General features: G+C 38.1%; 1 protein-coding gene across 4 annotated transcripts in view; it reads right to left on the reverse strand.

Annotated features, from left to right (window-relative positions):
• Nucleotides 1-18021, reverse strand: part of ADAMTSL1 (ADAMTS like 1) — a 391854-nt gene that overhangs the window by 66568 nt on the left and 307265 nt on the right. For all 4 annotated transcript variants that reach the window (XM_015594546.2, XM_015594545.2, XM_006918348.3 and 1 more), the window contains 2 exons: nucleotides 15295-15474; nucleotides 11574-11708 (listed from right to left, as the gene is read on the reverse strand). In XM_015594546.2, the coding sequence (XP_015450032.1) occupies nucleotides 11574-11708; nucleotides 15295-15474 (315 nt within the window). The remainder of the gene's footprint in view (nucleotides 1-11573; nucleotides 11709-15294; nucleotides 15475-18021) is intronic.

Consider the following 18021-nt stretch of genomic DNA (forward strand, 5'->3'; position numbering starts at 1 on the left):
ATAGATCTTGGTAGCCTTTCTACATAATGAGGTGGACAGACTAGATCAGTGGTTGGCAAACATTTTCCGTAAAGGGCCAATAGGAAATGTTTTAGGCTCGTGGGCAATACCGTGTCTGTTGCAAGCACTCAACTCTACCATTATGGTGTGAAAGAAGCCATAGAGAATATATAGGTAAATAAATGGTGTGCCTACGTGCCAATAAAACTTTTTTTTTGCAAAAACAAGTGATGTACTAGATCTGGCCCATGGGTTGTAATTTGCCAAACCAGGGAGACATTATTTCTTAAAAGCATCTGTGCAATAATTTTAGAACATGATTATTAAATTTGGGTATCGGTTTGGTCTAGAAAAATATTTAAAACATACATATCATGTATATGTGTATATATATTTACATACACTCATATACACATACACATACACATATACTCACATATCTCATTCATACACACACACACACACCAGATTCTGACTAGGTGGAGTAACAAAGACTGAATTTACCCTCTCACACAAGACAATAAAAAAATAAACAAACTATATGAAGAAGTGGTTTTCAAGACACTGGACATTAGGCAATAAAGGACAGTGATGAGAGATGGAAAACAAAAGAAAGTGAGCCTACGACTGCCACAGCTTAGTGCCTGAAAGAATTTCCAGGCTGCAGCACAGGGAAACCCAGGTGGAGCCCCGTGGACTTCCTGAGTTGAGGAGAGGGAGCTGAAAGCACAGAGAGACCAAGGCTCCTGCAGCATATGGAACAGAGTATTAGAGAGAAGAGAACTGCAAAGAGAGTGAGAGAGGTGCAGAGAGAGAGAGAGAGAAAGAGAGAGAGAAAGGGGGCTGCTGGGGATGGAGTTACTCCCCTTGAAGGGCCCACACATGGGCTCACTTGCTTACAAACTCACCTGCTCTAGGTGCAGCAGCCCAAAGAGCACCAGAGACATATAGGGAGGGACTAAATTGATTAAATTCAGGGCAAGGGCTGGAGGGCTGGGATTGCTGGAAGCTCTCTCGCAGGACAGAAGTGTCAGCAGGTGCTAGTGTTCCTTTTTAAAGTACTTCCCCCCAACAGCCTTCTCGTGCAGCCTGAGACCCTGCCCACCCAACCTGCATGCTGAGCCTCAGCCACTTACGGCGCCTTTTCCACAGGAGTGGCCCATCTTGGCTCATGCTACAAGCTTTCCTAAAATCTCTCAAAGGTCCACAAACCCCCAAAAGTAGCAGCTGTGCTTGGCATGCCCTGTATCTCTTTGCTCAGTGGCCCCAAGTCCAGCAAAAGTGGTGACCGGACTCAACGTGCATTGTAATTCCAATCAGGTGGCCCTAGGCCTGGCACAAGTGGTAGTCAGTCTTGGCACAGAATGTAGCTACAAGAGGCCATAAGCATAGCAAAAGTGGCGGATGGCCTTAGCTTATATCATGGTGCCCACTAAAGGGTAACAAGCTTGGCACAAGTGGAGGGGCTCCAGAAACAACACACCCAGTGACTGGCTTAAGACAACACATAGATCCAAACACACAATAAGATTGAAAAAAGAAACACCCAAAGAACAGACTTGGCTGGCACCCAGAACCCTGCTAAAGTGACTCCTGCTCTATGCAGTCAGCCCCACACAACAGCTTGTCGACTGTAGTCACAGCCAGTCCTCACAGCCAGTCAGTGAGAGGGTCAACCTTGTTCAGAGATGTACCAAAAACAATGAAAGCTCAAATACAACAAGAGGGAACACACAACACACACAAGGGACACCCTGGAGCACCCAACTCAGATGACCAGGAAGACGGTGCCATGGGGCCCCACAGGACACCAACTAGATAAGGCCACTCTCCCAAGACTGGGAGACGTAGCAGATCTACCTAATACACTGAGACAAATACAGGGAGGCAGCCAAAATGGAAACAAAGAAAGTTTCCCAAATAAAGATCATGATTAAACTTCAGAAAAAGAATTAAATGAAATGAAGACAAATAATCTACCAGACACAGAGTTCAAAGCCCTGGTTATAAGGATGCTTAGGAGAAGAACAGATGAACTCAAGGAACTTCAACGAAGACATAGAAACCATAAAAAAAGAACAAGTCATAAATGAAGAATACTGTAACTGAAATGAAGACTATATTAGAAGGAATCAACAGTAGATTAGATGAAGCAGAGGACTACACTAGTGATCTGGAAGACAAGGTAGCAAAAAACATCCCATTAGAACAGCAAAAAAGTAAAAAGTGAAGGTCAATCCCATCCAAAGATGTACTAAAAACTGAAAACTTTCCTAACCTGGCAAAGGAAATGGAAATATAAGACCTAGAAGTATAGTGAGTCTCAAACAAGATGAACCCAAAGAAGTCCACACCAAGACACATAATAATTAAAATGACAAAGGGTAATGAAAAAAAGAGAATCTTAAAAGTAGCAAGAGAAAGCAGTTATTTATGAACAAGGGAGCTCCCATAAGTTGATCAGCTGATTTCTCAACAGAAACTTTGCAGGTCGGAAGGGCTCGGCATGAAATAATAAAATTGATGAAAAGCAAAGACCTACAACCAAGATTACCTAGCAAGGCTCTCATTTAGAATTGAAGGAAAGATAGTATCCCAGACAAGAAAAAGCTAAAGGAGCTCATCACCACTAAACCAGTATTACAAGAAATGGTAACGGGCCTTCTTTAAGAAGAAATATAAACAATACAAATAAGAAAACATAGGAAAGAAAAAAAAAATCTCACTGACAAAAGCAAATACTTAGTACCAGCAGTGGATCAACCAACTATAAAGCAAGTACAAAAGGCAAAAGGCAAAGGTAGAAAGATCATGTGAATTACAACAATAAATTAAAAGATACATACAAACACATGCACATACATGAAAAATAATGACAAAAACATAAATGTGAAAGGGGTGAGTAAAAATTGTAGTGATTTTACAATGTACTTGAACTTATGTGAACATAAACTTAAAATAGACTGCTATAAACATAGCTCGGTATATAGAGAGCATATGGTAACCACAGACCAAAAATCTACAAGAGATACACAAGAAATAGAGTGAAAGAAATCCAAATACTATGATATAGAAAGTTGTCAACATGCGAGTGGATAAGAAAGGAACAGAAAAGAACCTAAAAAAAATCAAGAAACAATAAAATGGCAATAACTACATACTTATCAGTAATTAATGTGAATGGACTAAATGCTCCAATCAAAAAACAGAGGGTGGCTAAATGGATAAAAAGCAAGACCCATCATATATTGCCTACAAGAGACCCACTTCAGATCAAAAGACACACATAGAATCACAAGTAAAAAGATGGAAAAAAGATGTTTCATGCAAAAGGAAACAAAAAAAGCTTAAGTAGCAATACTTATATCAAGATAAAATAGATTTTTAAAACAAGAGCTGTAACAAGAGACAAACTAAGGCATTACATAATGATAAAAAAATCAATCTAACAAGAGGACATAACTCTTGCAAACATCTATGCACCCTACACAGGAGCACCTAAATATATAAAGCAAATATTAACAAACATAAAGGGAGATATAGCCAGCAATACAGTCCTGTTAGCGGGGTTTAACATTGAACTGAGATCAATGGATAAATCTTTCAGATAGAAGGGAATCACCAAGGAAACAGTGGCCTTAAATAACACATTAGACCAGATGAACTTAATTCATATTTTTAGGACATTTCACTCAAAAGAATATACATTTTTCTGAAGTGCACATGGAATATTTTCAGGATAGACTACATGTCAGGTAAAAAAAAAAAGGGTCAATAAATTTAAGAAGACTGTAATCATATCAATCTTCTCTTCTGATCACAATGGCGTGAAACTAGAAATCAATCAGAAGAAAACTGAAAAACACAAACACATGGAGGTTAAATAACAGGCTACTAAACAATGAATGAGTAAACAATAAAGTCAAAGGATAAATCACAAGATACCTTGAGACAAATAAAAATGAAAATACAACTATCTAAAAATCTATAGGACACAGCCGAAGCAGTTCTAAGAGAGAAATTCATAGCAATGCAGACTTACCTCAAAAAACAAGAAAAATCTCAAATAAACAATCTAACTTTACATCTAACCAGAAAATGAAAAACAAACAAAGCCCAAACTGAGTAGAAAGATCAGAGTGGGCATAAATAAAATAGAGTCTAAAAAAGTCAATAGAAAAAAATCAATGCAACTAAAAGCTGGTTCTTTGAAAAGATAAACAAAATCTATAAACATTTAGCAAGATGAACTTAATTCATATTTCAGCAAGAATAGAGAACAAATAAATAAAATCAGAAATGAAAAGAAGTGACAACCCACACTACAAAGGATTATTAGAAAATACTATGAATAATTATATGGCAACAAATTCGAAAATCTAGAAGAAATGAATAAATTCCTAGAAATATACACTCTTCTAAGACTGAACCAGGATGGAACAGAAAATCTGAACAGATTGATAACTATAAACAAAATTGATTCAGTAATCAAAAAAATTCCCAACAAACAGAAGTCCTGGACTAAATGGCTTCACAGGTAAATTTTACCAAACATTCAAAGAAAAATTAATACCTAGTCTTCTTAAACTATTGCAAAAATATAGAAGAGGAGGGAAGACTCCCAAAGTCATTTTATGAGTTCAGCATAACCCTGATTCCAAAATCAGACAAAGACATGATAAAAGAAGAAAATTATAGGCCAATATCCCTGATAAACATTGAGGCAAAAATCCTCAACCAAATAATAGCAAATCAAATTCAGCAAGACAATAAAAACACCATTATCTAGTAGGATTTATTTCTGGATTCAAGGTTGGTTCAATATCCCAAAATCAATTTATGTGATACACGACATAAAACAAAATGAAGGATGAAAATCAAATGATTATATCAATAAATAGAGAAAAAGCATTTGAAAAAATTCAACATCTATTTAAGGTAAAAACTCTCAGCACAATGGGGATAAATAGAACATATCTCATTGTGATAAATGCCATATGCGACAAACGCACAGCAATAAACTCAACAGGGAAAAGCTGAAAGCATTTTCCTTAAGATCAGGAACAAGACAAAGATGTTCACTTTCATCACTTTTAATCAACATAGTATTGGACATTCTAGCCACAGTAATCATTCTACATAAAGAAATAAAAGGTATCCTAATTGGAAAGAAAGAAGTACAACTATCATTATTGGAAGATATGATACTATATAGAGAGAACTCTACAGATTCCACCAAAAAAACTATTAGAATAAATGAATTCTGTAATACAGCAGTATACGGAATTCATTTAGAAATCAGTTGTATTTTTATACACCAATAATAAACTGCCAGAAAAAGAAATTAAGAAAACAATTCCACTTACAATTTTATACAAAAGAATAAAATGCCTAGGAATAAATTTAACCACGGACTTAAAAGGCCTGCACTTGGAAATTTATAAGACATTAAAAAAAAAAACTGGAGAAGATACAAATAAATGAAGGCATATACCATGCTCATGAATAGAAAGAATTAACATTGTTAAAATGTCCATAGTACCCAGAGAAATCTATAGATTCAATGCAATCCCTATGAAAATACCAATGGCATTTTTCACAGAATCAAAATACCAATGGCATTTTTCACAGAAATAGAATAAGCCTAAAATTTATGTGGTACCACAAAAAGACTCCAAAGAGTCAAAACAACCTTGAAAAAGAAGATAGTTGGAGATATCATGCTACCTGATACCAAACTGGATGACAAGGCTATAATAATGAAAACAGCATGGTACTGGCATCAAAAGAGACACACAGATCAATGGAACAGAAGAGAGAGGCCAGAAATAAATCCATGCCTATATGGTTAACTGATCTATGACAAAGGAGGCAAGAACATACAATGTGGTAAAGTCCATCTCTTCAATAAATCGTGCTGGGAAAACTGGACAGAAACTAGAAAAAAATGAAACTGGATCACTGTCTTATGCCATATACAAGAATACTCAAAATGGATTAAAAACTTAAATGTAAGACCTGAAACCATAAAAGTCGTAGAAGAAAACAGCCAGTAAACTTTTGACATCACTTTTGGCAACATTTTCTTGGATATGACGCCCTGGGAAAAGGAAATGAAAATTAAAAAAAAAAAACAAAACCAAATGGGACTATATCAAACTAAAGAATTTTTGTATAGCGAAATAAGTTATCAACAAAATGAAAAGACAACTGACTGAATGGGAGAAGATATTTGCCAAGGATACATCCAATAAAGAGTTAATATATAAAATTTATAAACTCATACAACCTAACACCAAAAAAATAAACAATCCAGTTAACAAAACGCACAGGGGAGCTGAATAGACACTTCTCCAAAGAGGACAGGTGACTAATAGACATATGAAAAGATGCTCAATATTATCGATCATCAGAGAAATGCAAATTAAAACAAAAATGAGCTATCACCTTACATCTGTCAGAATGGCTATCATCAATAAATCAAATGTTGATTAGGATGTGGAGAAAGAGAACTCTTATTCACTGTTGGTAGGACTGTAAATTGGTGTAGCCGCTATGGAAAACAGTATGGAGCTTCCTCAGAAAATTAAAAGTAGAATAACCATACAACTCAGCAATTCTACTTCTGGGTTACTTATCTGAAGAAATCCAAAACTCAAAGTTGAAAAAATATATGTACCTCTATATTTTATATATCTATAAAATATATGTACCACTGCAGCATTATTTATAATACCCAAGATATGGAAGCAACTTAAGTGTCCATGGATAGACAAATGGATCAAGAAGATGTGGTATATATATATACAATGGATTATTACTCAGCTGTAAAAAGAATGACATCTTGCCATTTGTGACATCATGAATGTACCTATAGGATATTATGTTAAGTGAAACAGGTCAGACAGAGGAAGACAAATACTATTTGATTTCACTTATATGTGAAATCTGAAAAAAATAAATGGGCAAACAAAATGAAAACAAATTCACTGATACACAGAACAAATTAATGGTCAATAGATGGGAGGGGGTTGGAAAATGGGTGAAAAAGGTGATGGGACCAAGAAGTACAAATTGGCAGTATAAAAGAAGTCATGGGGATATAAAGTGCAGTATAGGGAATATCTTCAATAATATTGTAATAACTATGTATGATGTCAGATGGGTACTAGGCGTATTGGGGTGATCACTTCACAAATTATATAAATGTCTAATCATTATGTTATAAACTGAAACTAATATAATACTGTATGCCAACTGTAATTGAAAAAAATCAAATTTTAGATTACATTTTTTATTGTAGGTCAATTATATCTTAATAAGGATATTAAAACATATGTTAAACATATAAATATGTACTTTACCTTATGAATAAATAAAATAGAATACATATCAAAATAAAGTACCTGAACAGTCAATTCACAAATGAATGTAATGACTGATAAATATCAAAAAAACCAAAAATATCAAAAAATCATAATCAAAGGAATAAAAATTTAAAATGACACCATTTTTTCATATTATATTTTATACTATTGTGTATTTACCAATTAACATGGTAAATGTAAAAACCCTTGGTCATACCTAGTGTTGATAATATTTTGGGGATATGAGAATCCTCATACAGTGTTGGTGGACATACAAATGGGTAAAATTTTTTTGGAAGGCAATTTGACAACATATAGCAAAAACCTAAAACACACAAAACTTTGACACAATAATTCTGCTTCTAGATATTGATGTACGGGGATGTACACAAGAATTTGGGAATAAGAACATTTACCATATTTTTATATTAGCCGAAGACTGCAAAGTACCTAAAAGTTTAACATTAGAAAATAGGTTGAATAAGATATGGTACCTCTTACCCATACAGCCATCAAAAATAAAACTATAGAAGAATATTTAGAGACATTGCAAGATGACTGTCGTATAATATTTGGTGAAAAATGTTATAAGAAGTATATAGAGTATGATTTCATTTTAGGCAAAAGATATGTATAATGTGTATATTAATGGTTAGGAAAAAGATACTGACATTGGTTATCTTCAAGCTAGTTTTCATTTTATATAGTTTTCATTTTCTTTGTTTTGCTTCTATTTTTAATTGTTCCATAATGAAGATGTATTGCTCTTATAATAAAAATTCCAATAAAAGTTATTTTTCAAAAAATATCAATGCTAATGCCCTATAAATGATAATGTGATAAAAATATTTAACAGAAGGCTGCAAAAGGTGTAGGTGCTGCAGGGAGCCCTGAGATGCTGCTGCTCTAAATAATGGAGTCCTGTGACCTGGACCTGGACCACTAAAGGTGGGGGCATGGGCTCTGCCCTCCAGAGCAGTTTAGGCCTCCCTGCAGAAAGCACAGCTGTAAAACAAGCATGAAAAACTTAGCACCTGTCTTGCCTAGGACAACAGATCCAGCTAGGTTGGGTCCACTCTGCATGGCAGACCCCTCCACTGGGCATTTTCCATGTCTATGTCATGTAGAAAAGAGTGTGAGAGGAACCAGTGACTCACTAGACCCAGGTGTTCATTTACGGTTATGGAAAGTGATGCCCAGATGGGCCCATGCATGTGTCACTTAATCAACATTCCTTCTTGAAAGCTACAACAGTGGCTTGAAGTGAAATCTATGCCAGAGTATCTGATAACTAAAATAGCCATTTCTGGAATACCTACCTACTGGGACTCTTGACATGTGAGCCTTAACAGAGAAGAGTTAGCTCTGATATATGGCTTCAAAAACCCAGAATCTCACTGCCTCCCTTCTTCCCATGAAAACATGATAATGAAGGTCCATGACTTTTTGTCTCTGTGCACAGAACCACGAAGTTCTCTGAATCTATTGCAGTCAATTAACCTTGTAGAGGGGAGAAATACATACACAGGAATCTCACCATTCACTGGCTACAACTCGGTTGGCAAATGGCTTTTATCTTATATACCAACTGCCACCATGCTTGGTGGGAATGTTATAATAAATTCCAAGGCAGTGAGTGCCTGGACTAAGTGAAAAAGGATGTCATGATTGAACAGAGATATCTTGGCTGTGAAGGGGAGATTAACAGTATTTTTATCACATATTTCCATCCTGCTCTAGAACATTTCTTACCCTCAAAATAGGATTTCTTCATTAAATCTCTCCCACTAGTGATACCTCTAACAAAATAGCAGATTAACTCTTTCAAATACTACTGTTACTACATCATTCTCCCACTTAAAAACCTCTAAAGGCCTGTCCACGTTTCCCACATAGTAAATCTACTTTCTTAGTCTAATAATCAAAATCCTTCACAATTTGATGCCATTTCCTGTTCTAAGTTCTCAGCAATCCTAGACAGAATCGCTTCCCTGACCTATTTCTTCTACCCAGAGCACAAACTCAGGTCTAAAAGAATCACCTATTGGAGCCAGAGATGAGAACAACTGAACTAAGAGATCAAGAGGAGTCCATAGCTGGGAGGTTCAAGCTGAAGGTGGGTGTTAGAAATCTTGGGGTATGGGTCCAGGCAAAATCTGAGTAGACAAGCTCTAGCTGAGGTTTGCTCCTTTTGATGGCCTAATTTCTATCCCAGTTTAGCTGCCCATCATCAGTTTTAAAGCAGTGATATTTTACAGCTGTTGCTGAACAGACACACAATATATAGCCCACAGATTTTCATCTCTGAGCTTATGGCATCTTCTTACCTTGAGTGCCTGTTTCCCTTCCTTTCTGCCTATTTGAATCCCACCCATCCTTCAGCGCTCAGCTCCAAAGCATCAAGGCGAGGTCAGGGTCTGTTTCAAATGACCTACTTCTCGGAGTCCTGATACTTGACATCATTCTCTAATTCATCTCCACAATTCCACATAGATCTTTCCTAGTTCTACAGTGCATTTGAGATAGTGACATTCACCACTGGAGTTCATTTTGCCCATCCAGTTACATTCAGGGACTTTATGGATACTGACTCGCTGTCTCATTCAAATGGAGCAGTCTGGTTGTGAACTGGTGTATTAAGGTGTCTCTTAACTGTTAGATTTAAACATTAGTCTAAGGTAATAAAGCACCATAAACTAGCAATAAAATGCAGCAATATAAAGCACAATAAATTCTTATTGCCCATGGCTAAAATGAGACAAAATAGTATTCCAGAAGAAGGGAGAAAGTAAAGCTATCATGAAAAAATATAAGCAGGTTAACTTTTCCAGCATGCTGAATGGCACCTGAGTGTGAACTTAAAAACACACAATTGCTGGATATCCTGCTAGTGAGTGGGCTGATTAATAGTTGTAACAATTTCTCATAGTGATGAGTCTAAAATAAAAATTCACGATGCACACATCTAGTTTAGAATAAGTTTACCTTTTATAAACGAAAGAAAATACGCAGTTTGAAACCTAAGAATTCTGATTAACATGATGTGGCCAAACCCAATGCCAAGCTCGTATAAGTTATAGGAAATAGAATAGGACTACTTGTTACTATATCTTTGTCTTATTTTTACCCAGATCAGAAAGAGAAATATCAGAAGCTTTTTCCATATGCCCATTTACTATAAACATCCTTTGCTAATTTCAGGTGATAATGAAAACTGATACTCTTTCTGTGCTATAATGCTAAACATATCAGTCTCTGTGGCCATGTTGATAAAGTCTTTGCTAGTATGACTGGGACCTCATCGGCATCCTGGTTTGGTGGGGACAAGAGTAGGAAAACTTTTAACTTTGAACCAAAGAGATAATTTCAACAGTCATTATCAACATTCTGGACCATCTAGAGTTAGCAGGAAGATTTTCTCCATTTTGTAGGCCTGTTTTTTTTTTTTTTTTTTAAGGCCCTTGAAGGCAGAAGAATTCTTCTACTCCACACTATCTCCAGAGGTCACGCTGGGAATGCAGAGGTTCCTCTGGCATCTCCATGATTTTAGTGTGAGGGACCTAGGACTTGGGTGGCCTCGTGCAACTCTCCACTACCAGAGGGCACCAGCCATGTGAGCGTGAACTTGGTGAAGGTTCCCTATGATGATGCCAGAAAAGTCACACCCGGTGAAGCTATTTAAACACTTGCTTTGAGGAGTCTGTCTAGATTGGGTTCAGGCCTACCTATAGAAGGCTGGCTTAAATAGAATTGTCTGATTTTGGAGGATGCTGATATTTCAGTTTTTTTCTTGAAAGCTGATTACAGCTCTAGTTTAGTTGGGAGAAGGTCATGGGGGGAATACTGGGGTATAGCTGGCAAGAAGTGAGGAGATACGGGAGCTGTTCTTTACTGCTCTGTTCTTAACTCATTGTTCAGTGAGTCCATCTGATTTAGAAGACCTGGACTGTGGAATCAGGCCAAGAGGATTCAGAAAGGAGCCACGTTGGAATCTAGACAAGCTAGAGTCCAGACTAAGAACTGCACTCACCTCATATGGAAAGTCAGCCAAGTTTCCATTGGCGAGTCTGGATTCTGTAGACAATTTAGTGATTTCCTGTTGGCCACCCCTCACTGCTGCCTCCTTCCCACCTGCAAGCAGTCACCCATCCATAAATCCTGTCCAGCCCTGGACTTCTGCCCAATGTTCCAGAGGGTTGGACTCACCAAGGAGAGCGGAATTCCCAGGATCCAGGACCAGCTGTGTTCCCAGAGGAGATGTCAGCACTGAAGGCAAGTTTGGTCCAGTGGCGGAAAGCAAGGCTCTGATGTCTTCCAACTGCGTGGGGACTTGCGGGGGATCTATGAGAAGGCAAATGGTGAATCAGGCAGGTTAAAGCACAAAGGCTATATTAAGCGGAGAGAGAGGTGAACATGCATGTGAATGTGTCTGTGTATGAGGCAGGCATTACTCTTGTTGCCTTTTTAACAACAATTTTTCCTACAGAGAAGGTGCCTACAAAGGTGAGTCTGAATTTCAGAGTTAACATTTGATGCCTGAAACAGTAAGGTCAGTAGTGAGAATCAGGCATGTTGATTCCAGGAGTTCCTTACTAGTACCACTTTATACCACAGTACCACTGGGTCCCTATAAATGCGTAGGTAAATTAAATCATATTATAAAGACACTTTACAAAAAGCCAACACTTCTTCAGCTTTCACTAAATGCCAAGTCCTGTACTAGTTTCATTTCTTTTTTCATTTAAAACATCCTGTAGAGGGAGGCACTTTGTCATTGTTCCCACAGACAGGGATATACCCCAGGAATTCTTATTTAAAAGGAGTCTTTTAAATAAGAGTGGCTTTTTATGAGGAAAAGGTCCATTTATGAAACTGTGAGATAATCTGATTTATGGTCTAAATTTTTTATGACCAATAGGACAGATAAGCAGGATAGGGATGATCTGCTATTTAAAATCTGATAAGGAGTCAGGGCTGACGTCATCAGGGGTCACAGTGAACCAGAGCCAAAGTGTCAAAAGTGGGAAATACAGTAGCTTTCTTTTCATTTCCACTGGACAAATAAAGAGGCAAGTGCCAGCGAACCCAGTGGTGGGATGACCCCACTTTCTTCTGGAAAAGCAGCAGAATCCTGTTCCCCTGCTTCCTTCATCTTCTGAAACACTGCAATTCACAGTCCCAAGGCCAACTTCCACCCTTTTCTCTAGAGCCCTTTTGGAACAGGAGAGAAACAGGAGTGTCGTTTTTATAATTAATAACCATTTCAATAGCATTCAGTGAGGCCTGCTATGTGCTTGTCACCTTGTCAGCTAGGGCAAATGAATCATGATGGTGCCAGAGTTTACTTCAGAAACATATTTTTGTCTACTGTGCCTTGGAATGCAAAAGAAAACAATGATGGCCTTGATATATATACTTTAAAAATTACAAATACATTATATGTTACATAATATATAATTTAAAAATATTCTTTATATGGTATAGAGTAAAAACATCACATTTGGGTTCAGGAACCCTCAGTTTGAGATGTGGTTCTGTCACTCACTAACTTGGGCAAGTCACTTATTCCCTTTGAACCTGTTTCCTCATCTATAAAATGGAACTTCATAATTTCCAAGATCTCTTTCTACTCTAAAACACTATGGTTTTAGCAATCGATGGTAGGAGTTTCCTCAAACCTAAATTCTCTTCCTCCCTTCCTTCTTAATGTTCCTTTAAGAACACTGAAATTGAATATCGAGGGAAAAAGAATTCCTTTAAGAATATTAAAACTCAGGAAGTCTTTGCGTATTTACTAAAAACTAAAAGAGTTAGGTTATGTCCTATCTCTAAAACCATCAAACTTCTTGGTGCAAATGTCAACACCTTCTCACGTCCTCACAGTTTCTATTTTATTTTTCTTTTACAGTGCATGTCCATTTGGTCTTTGTATGGAAACTGTAAATTCTTCAAGGAGAGAGGTCTCCTCTTATATTTATCCTAAAGCTCTACATGGAACTTAGTGAATATTCTACACTTAATGAATATTCACCTAGCGGCTATGTGAGTAAAAGTCTGTCTCATTACACTTCAAGTCTCCATGCTGTAAGTTAAGTCACAGAACTTGGCATGAAATCCCAGCTTTATACACAAAATCCCTGGTTTAAAAATTAAGTCACATTTTTGGCTGATTAAAAAAGTAGACACTACTTCTACATTCACAAACGACCTATAAAACTAATGAGCTTTGATTAATAAACCAAGACTTCTGATCAAGAAAAGCCCAAAACTTAAGAGTCTAAATCATGACTTTTTTCTCATCAACTTTGATTAAAATGGGAAGATGCTGTGCTCTTCAAACCCTGTGTTCACAGTCACACTGTATTAGAGTTGGAATGCTGCGAGAAGTGGCTCCCAGAACATATCCACTTCATTGGCAAAGCTACAGTAGCAGCTACACATCCTAGGCTTTCATCTCTGTAGCAGAGGCAACAAGGAAGGGTTATTAGGGAGGAAAAACCCACAGTAAGCACCATTACTCAGTGTGGGGCAATAGTCTCTGGGTCTCAATCTCCAGACTAGCAGCTCAGCTGGATGAAACCCAACACAAAACAAATGATATCCTACATTGAGCTGATTTTCTGTGACTTCCTAAGATGACTGGAGGTTTATGCAGCCACTGGTGAGATGAAAACCCATATGGGCTTCTCTGAAATCTGAGTGAGCAAGGGCTAGAGACCTTATGCTTTATTATATCATCAATTTGGGGTATAAAAATACAAGTATTAAGTTTAATTACTTTTCCCTGAGGAAGTCCATGGTATATAATTAGACATATTTCTCATATTCTTCCTTTTCATCTTAGAATGATAGCTTTTTCTTGGTGAACGAGTTAGCATAAATGCTCTAATAATTGCTTTTTTAAAACTGTAAGACAACCTCACATTCTGTGGGGAAGAGAAGCAGAGGGTCCCTAGACCAGGGAACAAAATGGTTATAGCTTGCAACATGGCTGAGTCTAACACTGGGCAATAGCAGGTGTTGGATATGTCCCAGCAATTGTTAGTTTTAAACATCTATTTTATGACAGGAACTGTGTTAAACTTTTTACTCAGGGGTTCTTATGTTTGGGAGTGCTATAGTCTGAATGTTTTTCTTCCCCAAAATTCATATGTTGAAATTATAAACCCCAAAGGTGATGGTATTAGAGAGATGATTAGGTCATGAAGAGATTCGTGCCCTTATAAAAGAGACCCCAGAGAGCTTGCTTGCCCTCTGCCACATGAGAACACAGCAAGAATTCACCAGTCTGCAACCTGGAAGAGAGCCTTCACAGAACGTGACCATGCTGGCACCCTGATCCTGCACTTCCAGCTTCTAGAAGTGTGAGAAATCAATTTCTGTTATTTATAAGTTACCCAGTTTGTGGTATTTTGTTATAGCAGCCCAAATGGACTGAGGGGGTACAAGTGCGGACTTCACTAGACTACGAACTTCCCACAATTACATAAAAAATCTTGCATGTATGAATTTTTCGGGAGGCGTTAATCTATAGTTTTCATCTGATTCTCAAAGAAACCCTTAACACAGGAGTTAAGAATAACTGCTTTACTCCTGTCACCTCTATTTGAGGCCTACCCTTTCACCAATGTGGGCATCCTTCCTGTTTCGTAGGTCTCCACAGGAAGACCAGAATCTAAACTTAGCAAGGTTAAGTAACTCGCCCAAGGTCACACGGTAAGTGGTGGAGCCAGGGTTCAAACTAATGTCTGCCTGGCCCCAAGCCTGAGTTCTTTCTATTGGAAGATATTAAGGTGGGGAGAAGGGAAGGAATATTGATTTTACCTTTATGTTCTTAATTGGATCAGGGAAAAGAGGAGGTGCAGGGTGAGTTAGACAGTCACCCCCAACGGGGTCCACCAGGGGCAGCCAGCCTCGAGGTGTTTACCTAGGATCAGAAGCTGAGTGTTCTCGGTCAGCTCTCCATGCACATTGGCTGCTCTGCAGGAATACAGGCCCTGATCTGAAGAAGACACATTTGTGAGCAGCAAGGAGCCCTCGTGCAGATGGTGAGGGGAGCCCAGTTTGCTTTTATTCCTGAACCAAGTGACTTCAGCTTCAGGCACACCTAGGAAGAAAAAAAATAAACTCATCAGCCAAACACATTCAGGTGACTCTGGATGCATTTATAACTTCTTGGCGAGCATTCCCGGGGGCCGCTCGGCAGGAAGCATCTGCCTGGGCGTCTTCTACTATCCTTTGGCCAAACTAAATAATGCGGCAGACCTCTCAGTTGTCTGGAGGTTTTTTGCCTTTTCAGACTTACACTGATGAGGCAGGAAGAGGGAGGCCAGTTAAAAAAAGATGAAGCAGGCAGCTGGTAAAGGGTACTTGCAGAGGTGGAAGTAGAGTACGAAGATTCTTTGGAGAAAATGTATTATAAAAACAGAAGAAACAAATCTATATACATCATTGAATGGAATGATTGACAACTACATGAAAGAAAATGTTGAGTAAGAAAAGTCAGACACAGAACAGTATATGCTCTATGACCTTTCTGTAAGTGGAAAACAAAAACTGGTGACATCAATCTGTGCTGTTAGTAGTCAGGGTGGGATAAACTGGGAGGAATTGTGACTAAGAGGGGGACAAGGGGCTGGGCTGCTGGTAATGCTGTTTCTTGACCTGGGGGCTGGTTTGGTGAGTTTGTCACCTTTATGATATGTACATTTTTCTGTGTAGATATTACACTTCCATAAATATGTTGAAAGCCACAAAATGTTGATATATTCATGAACCAGACAAAGGAAAACTGCTAGATTCCTATCACAGCTGACACTGTGTGTGGAAAACATGTCTGTTTTTTGAAGTCTGTGTATTTTCTTAGAACAAGAGAACATGGAACTATCGTATTAGTACCACCACAGAAAAAGAAAGACGAGAAGACAGTGCTCTGCTCTCTCCTCAATCCAACTTTACTGTCTGTGAGGAAAGGCTGGGAAGAATGTGTGTATGTGAATTGGGATGCAGTACTTGATTTTGGAAACTAAGCCCTATCTTCTAAGGCAGCGGTCTCCAATCATTTCGGCACCAGGGACCAGTGCTCTTATGAGAATCTAATGCTTGATGATCCGAGGTGGAGCTGAGGCAGTGATGCTAGCTCTGGGGAGTGATTGCAAATACAGATTAAGCATCACTTGCTGGCCTACTGCTCATCTCCTATAGAGCAGCCTGGTTCCTAACAGGCCATGGACTGGTACTGGTCTGCGGCCTGGGGTTTGGGGACCACTGTTCTCTGGCTATTATAGACTGAATGCTTGTGCTCTCACAAATTAGTATGCTGAAGCCCTAACCCCTAATGTAATGGTATTTGGGGGTAAGGTCTTGGGAGGTATTTAGGTTTAGATGAGGTCATAATGGGGGAATGGTGGTTCTCATGATGGGATTAGTGCCCTTTATAAGAAGAGACCAGAGAACTAGTACTCTCTACGAGGCAAGGACACAAGAAAATAGCTGTCTGCAAGCCAGGAAGAGAATTTTTTTGCCAAGAACTCAACCAGCACATTGATCTTGGACTTCTCAGCCCCCAGAGAAGTAAACTTCTGTTGTGTAAGCCACTCAGTCTATAGTACTTTGTATTAGCAGCCCGAATAGACTAAGACAAGGGGACGGCCTTAATGCCTTAGAAAGTATCCTTGTGATTAACATGCTGGTAAGCAGGTCCTAGCGTAGCACAGCCTTCTGAGGTAGTCTTCATAGGAGGCTCCCTAGGAGGCTGAGCTCTGAGTGAGTTGGGAGACAGAAAATCTGTGGCATTAATTCACAGGTCTTTGGGTAACAGAGAGCTCTATCCTTTGCATCACCTAACATGCTGACCCAGCTCACAAAGTTTAATCATAGAACTCTTGGCAGATGGCATGATTCTCTATATAGAAAATCCTAAAGACTCCACAAGAACACTATTAGAAACAATAAGCAAATACAGTAAAGTTTCTGGATACAAAATTGATGTTCAAAAATCCATAGCATTCCTGTATTCTAATAATGAAGTATCAGAAAAAGAAGTGGAAAAAATAATTCCTTTTGCAGTTGCAACAAAAAGAATAAAATAACTTGGAATAAATCTAACAAAACATGTGAAGGACCTATATAATGAAAACTATAAGACCCTATTAAAAGAAATCAAAGAAGATATAAAGAAATGGAAAGATATTCTGTGTTCTTGGATTAGAGGAATCAACATAGTTAAAATGACCATATTACCTACAGCATTATTCAGATTAAATGCAATCCCCATCAAAATCCCATCGGCATTTTTTAAAGAAATAGAACAAAAAAATCACCAGACTTTTTTGGAAGCACAAATGATCCTGAATTGTCAAAGTCATCCTGAGAAAAAAGAACGAGGCGGAGGCATCACTCTGCCTGACTTCAAATTATACTACAAAGCATCAATAGTCAAAACGGCATGGTATTGTCAGAAAAACAGACATACTGACCAGTGGAACAGAATTGAGAGTCCAGAAGTAAACCTATATTTATACGGGCAAATAATTTTCAACAAAAAAGCCACAAACATACAGTGGAGAAAGGAAAGCCTCTTCAATAAATGGTGCTGGGAAAACTGGAATGCCAACTGCAAAAGAATGAAACTAGACTGTTGTCTATCACCACA

Source organism: Pteropus alecto, unplaced genomic scaffold, assembly GCF_000325575.1.
Source record: "Pteropus alecto unplaced genomic scaffold, ASM32557v1 scaffold95, whole genome shotgun sequence".
Classification (NCBI taxonomy): Eukaryota; Metazoa; Chordata; class Mammalia; order Chiroptera; family Pteropodidae; genus Pteropus; species Pteropus alecto.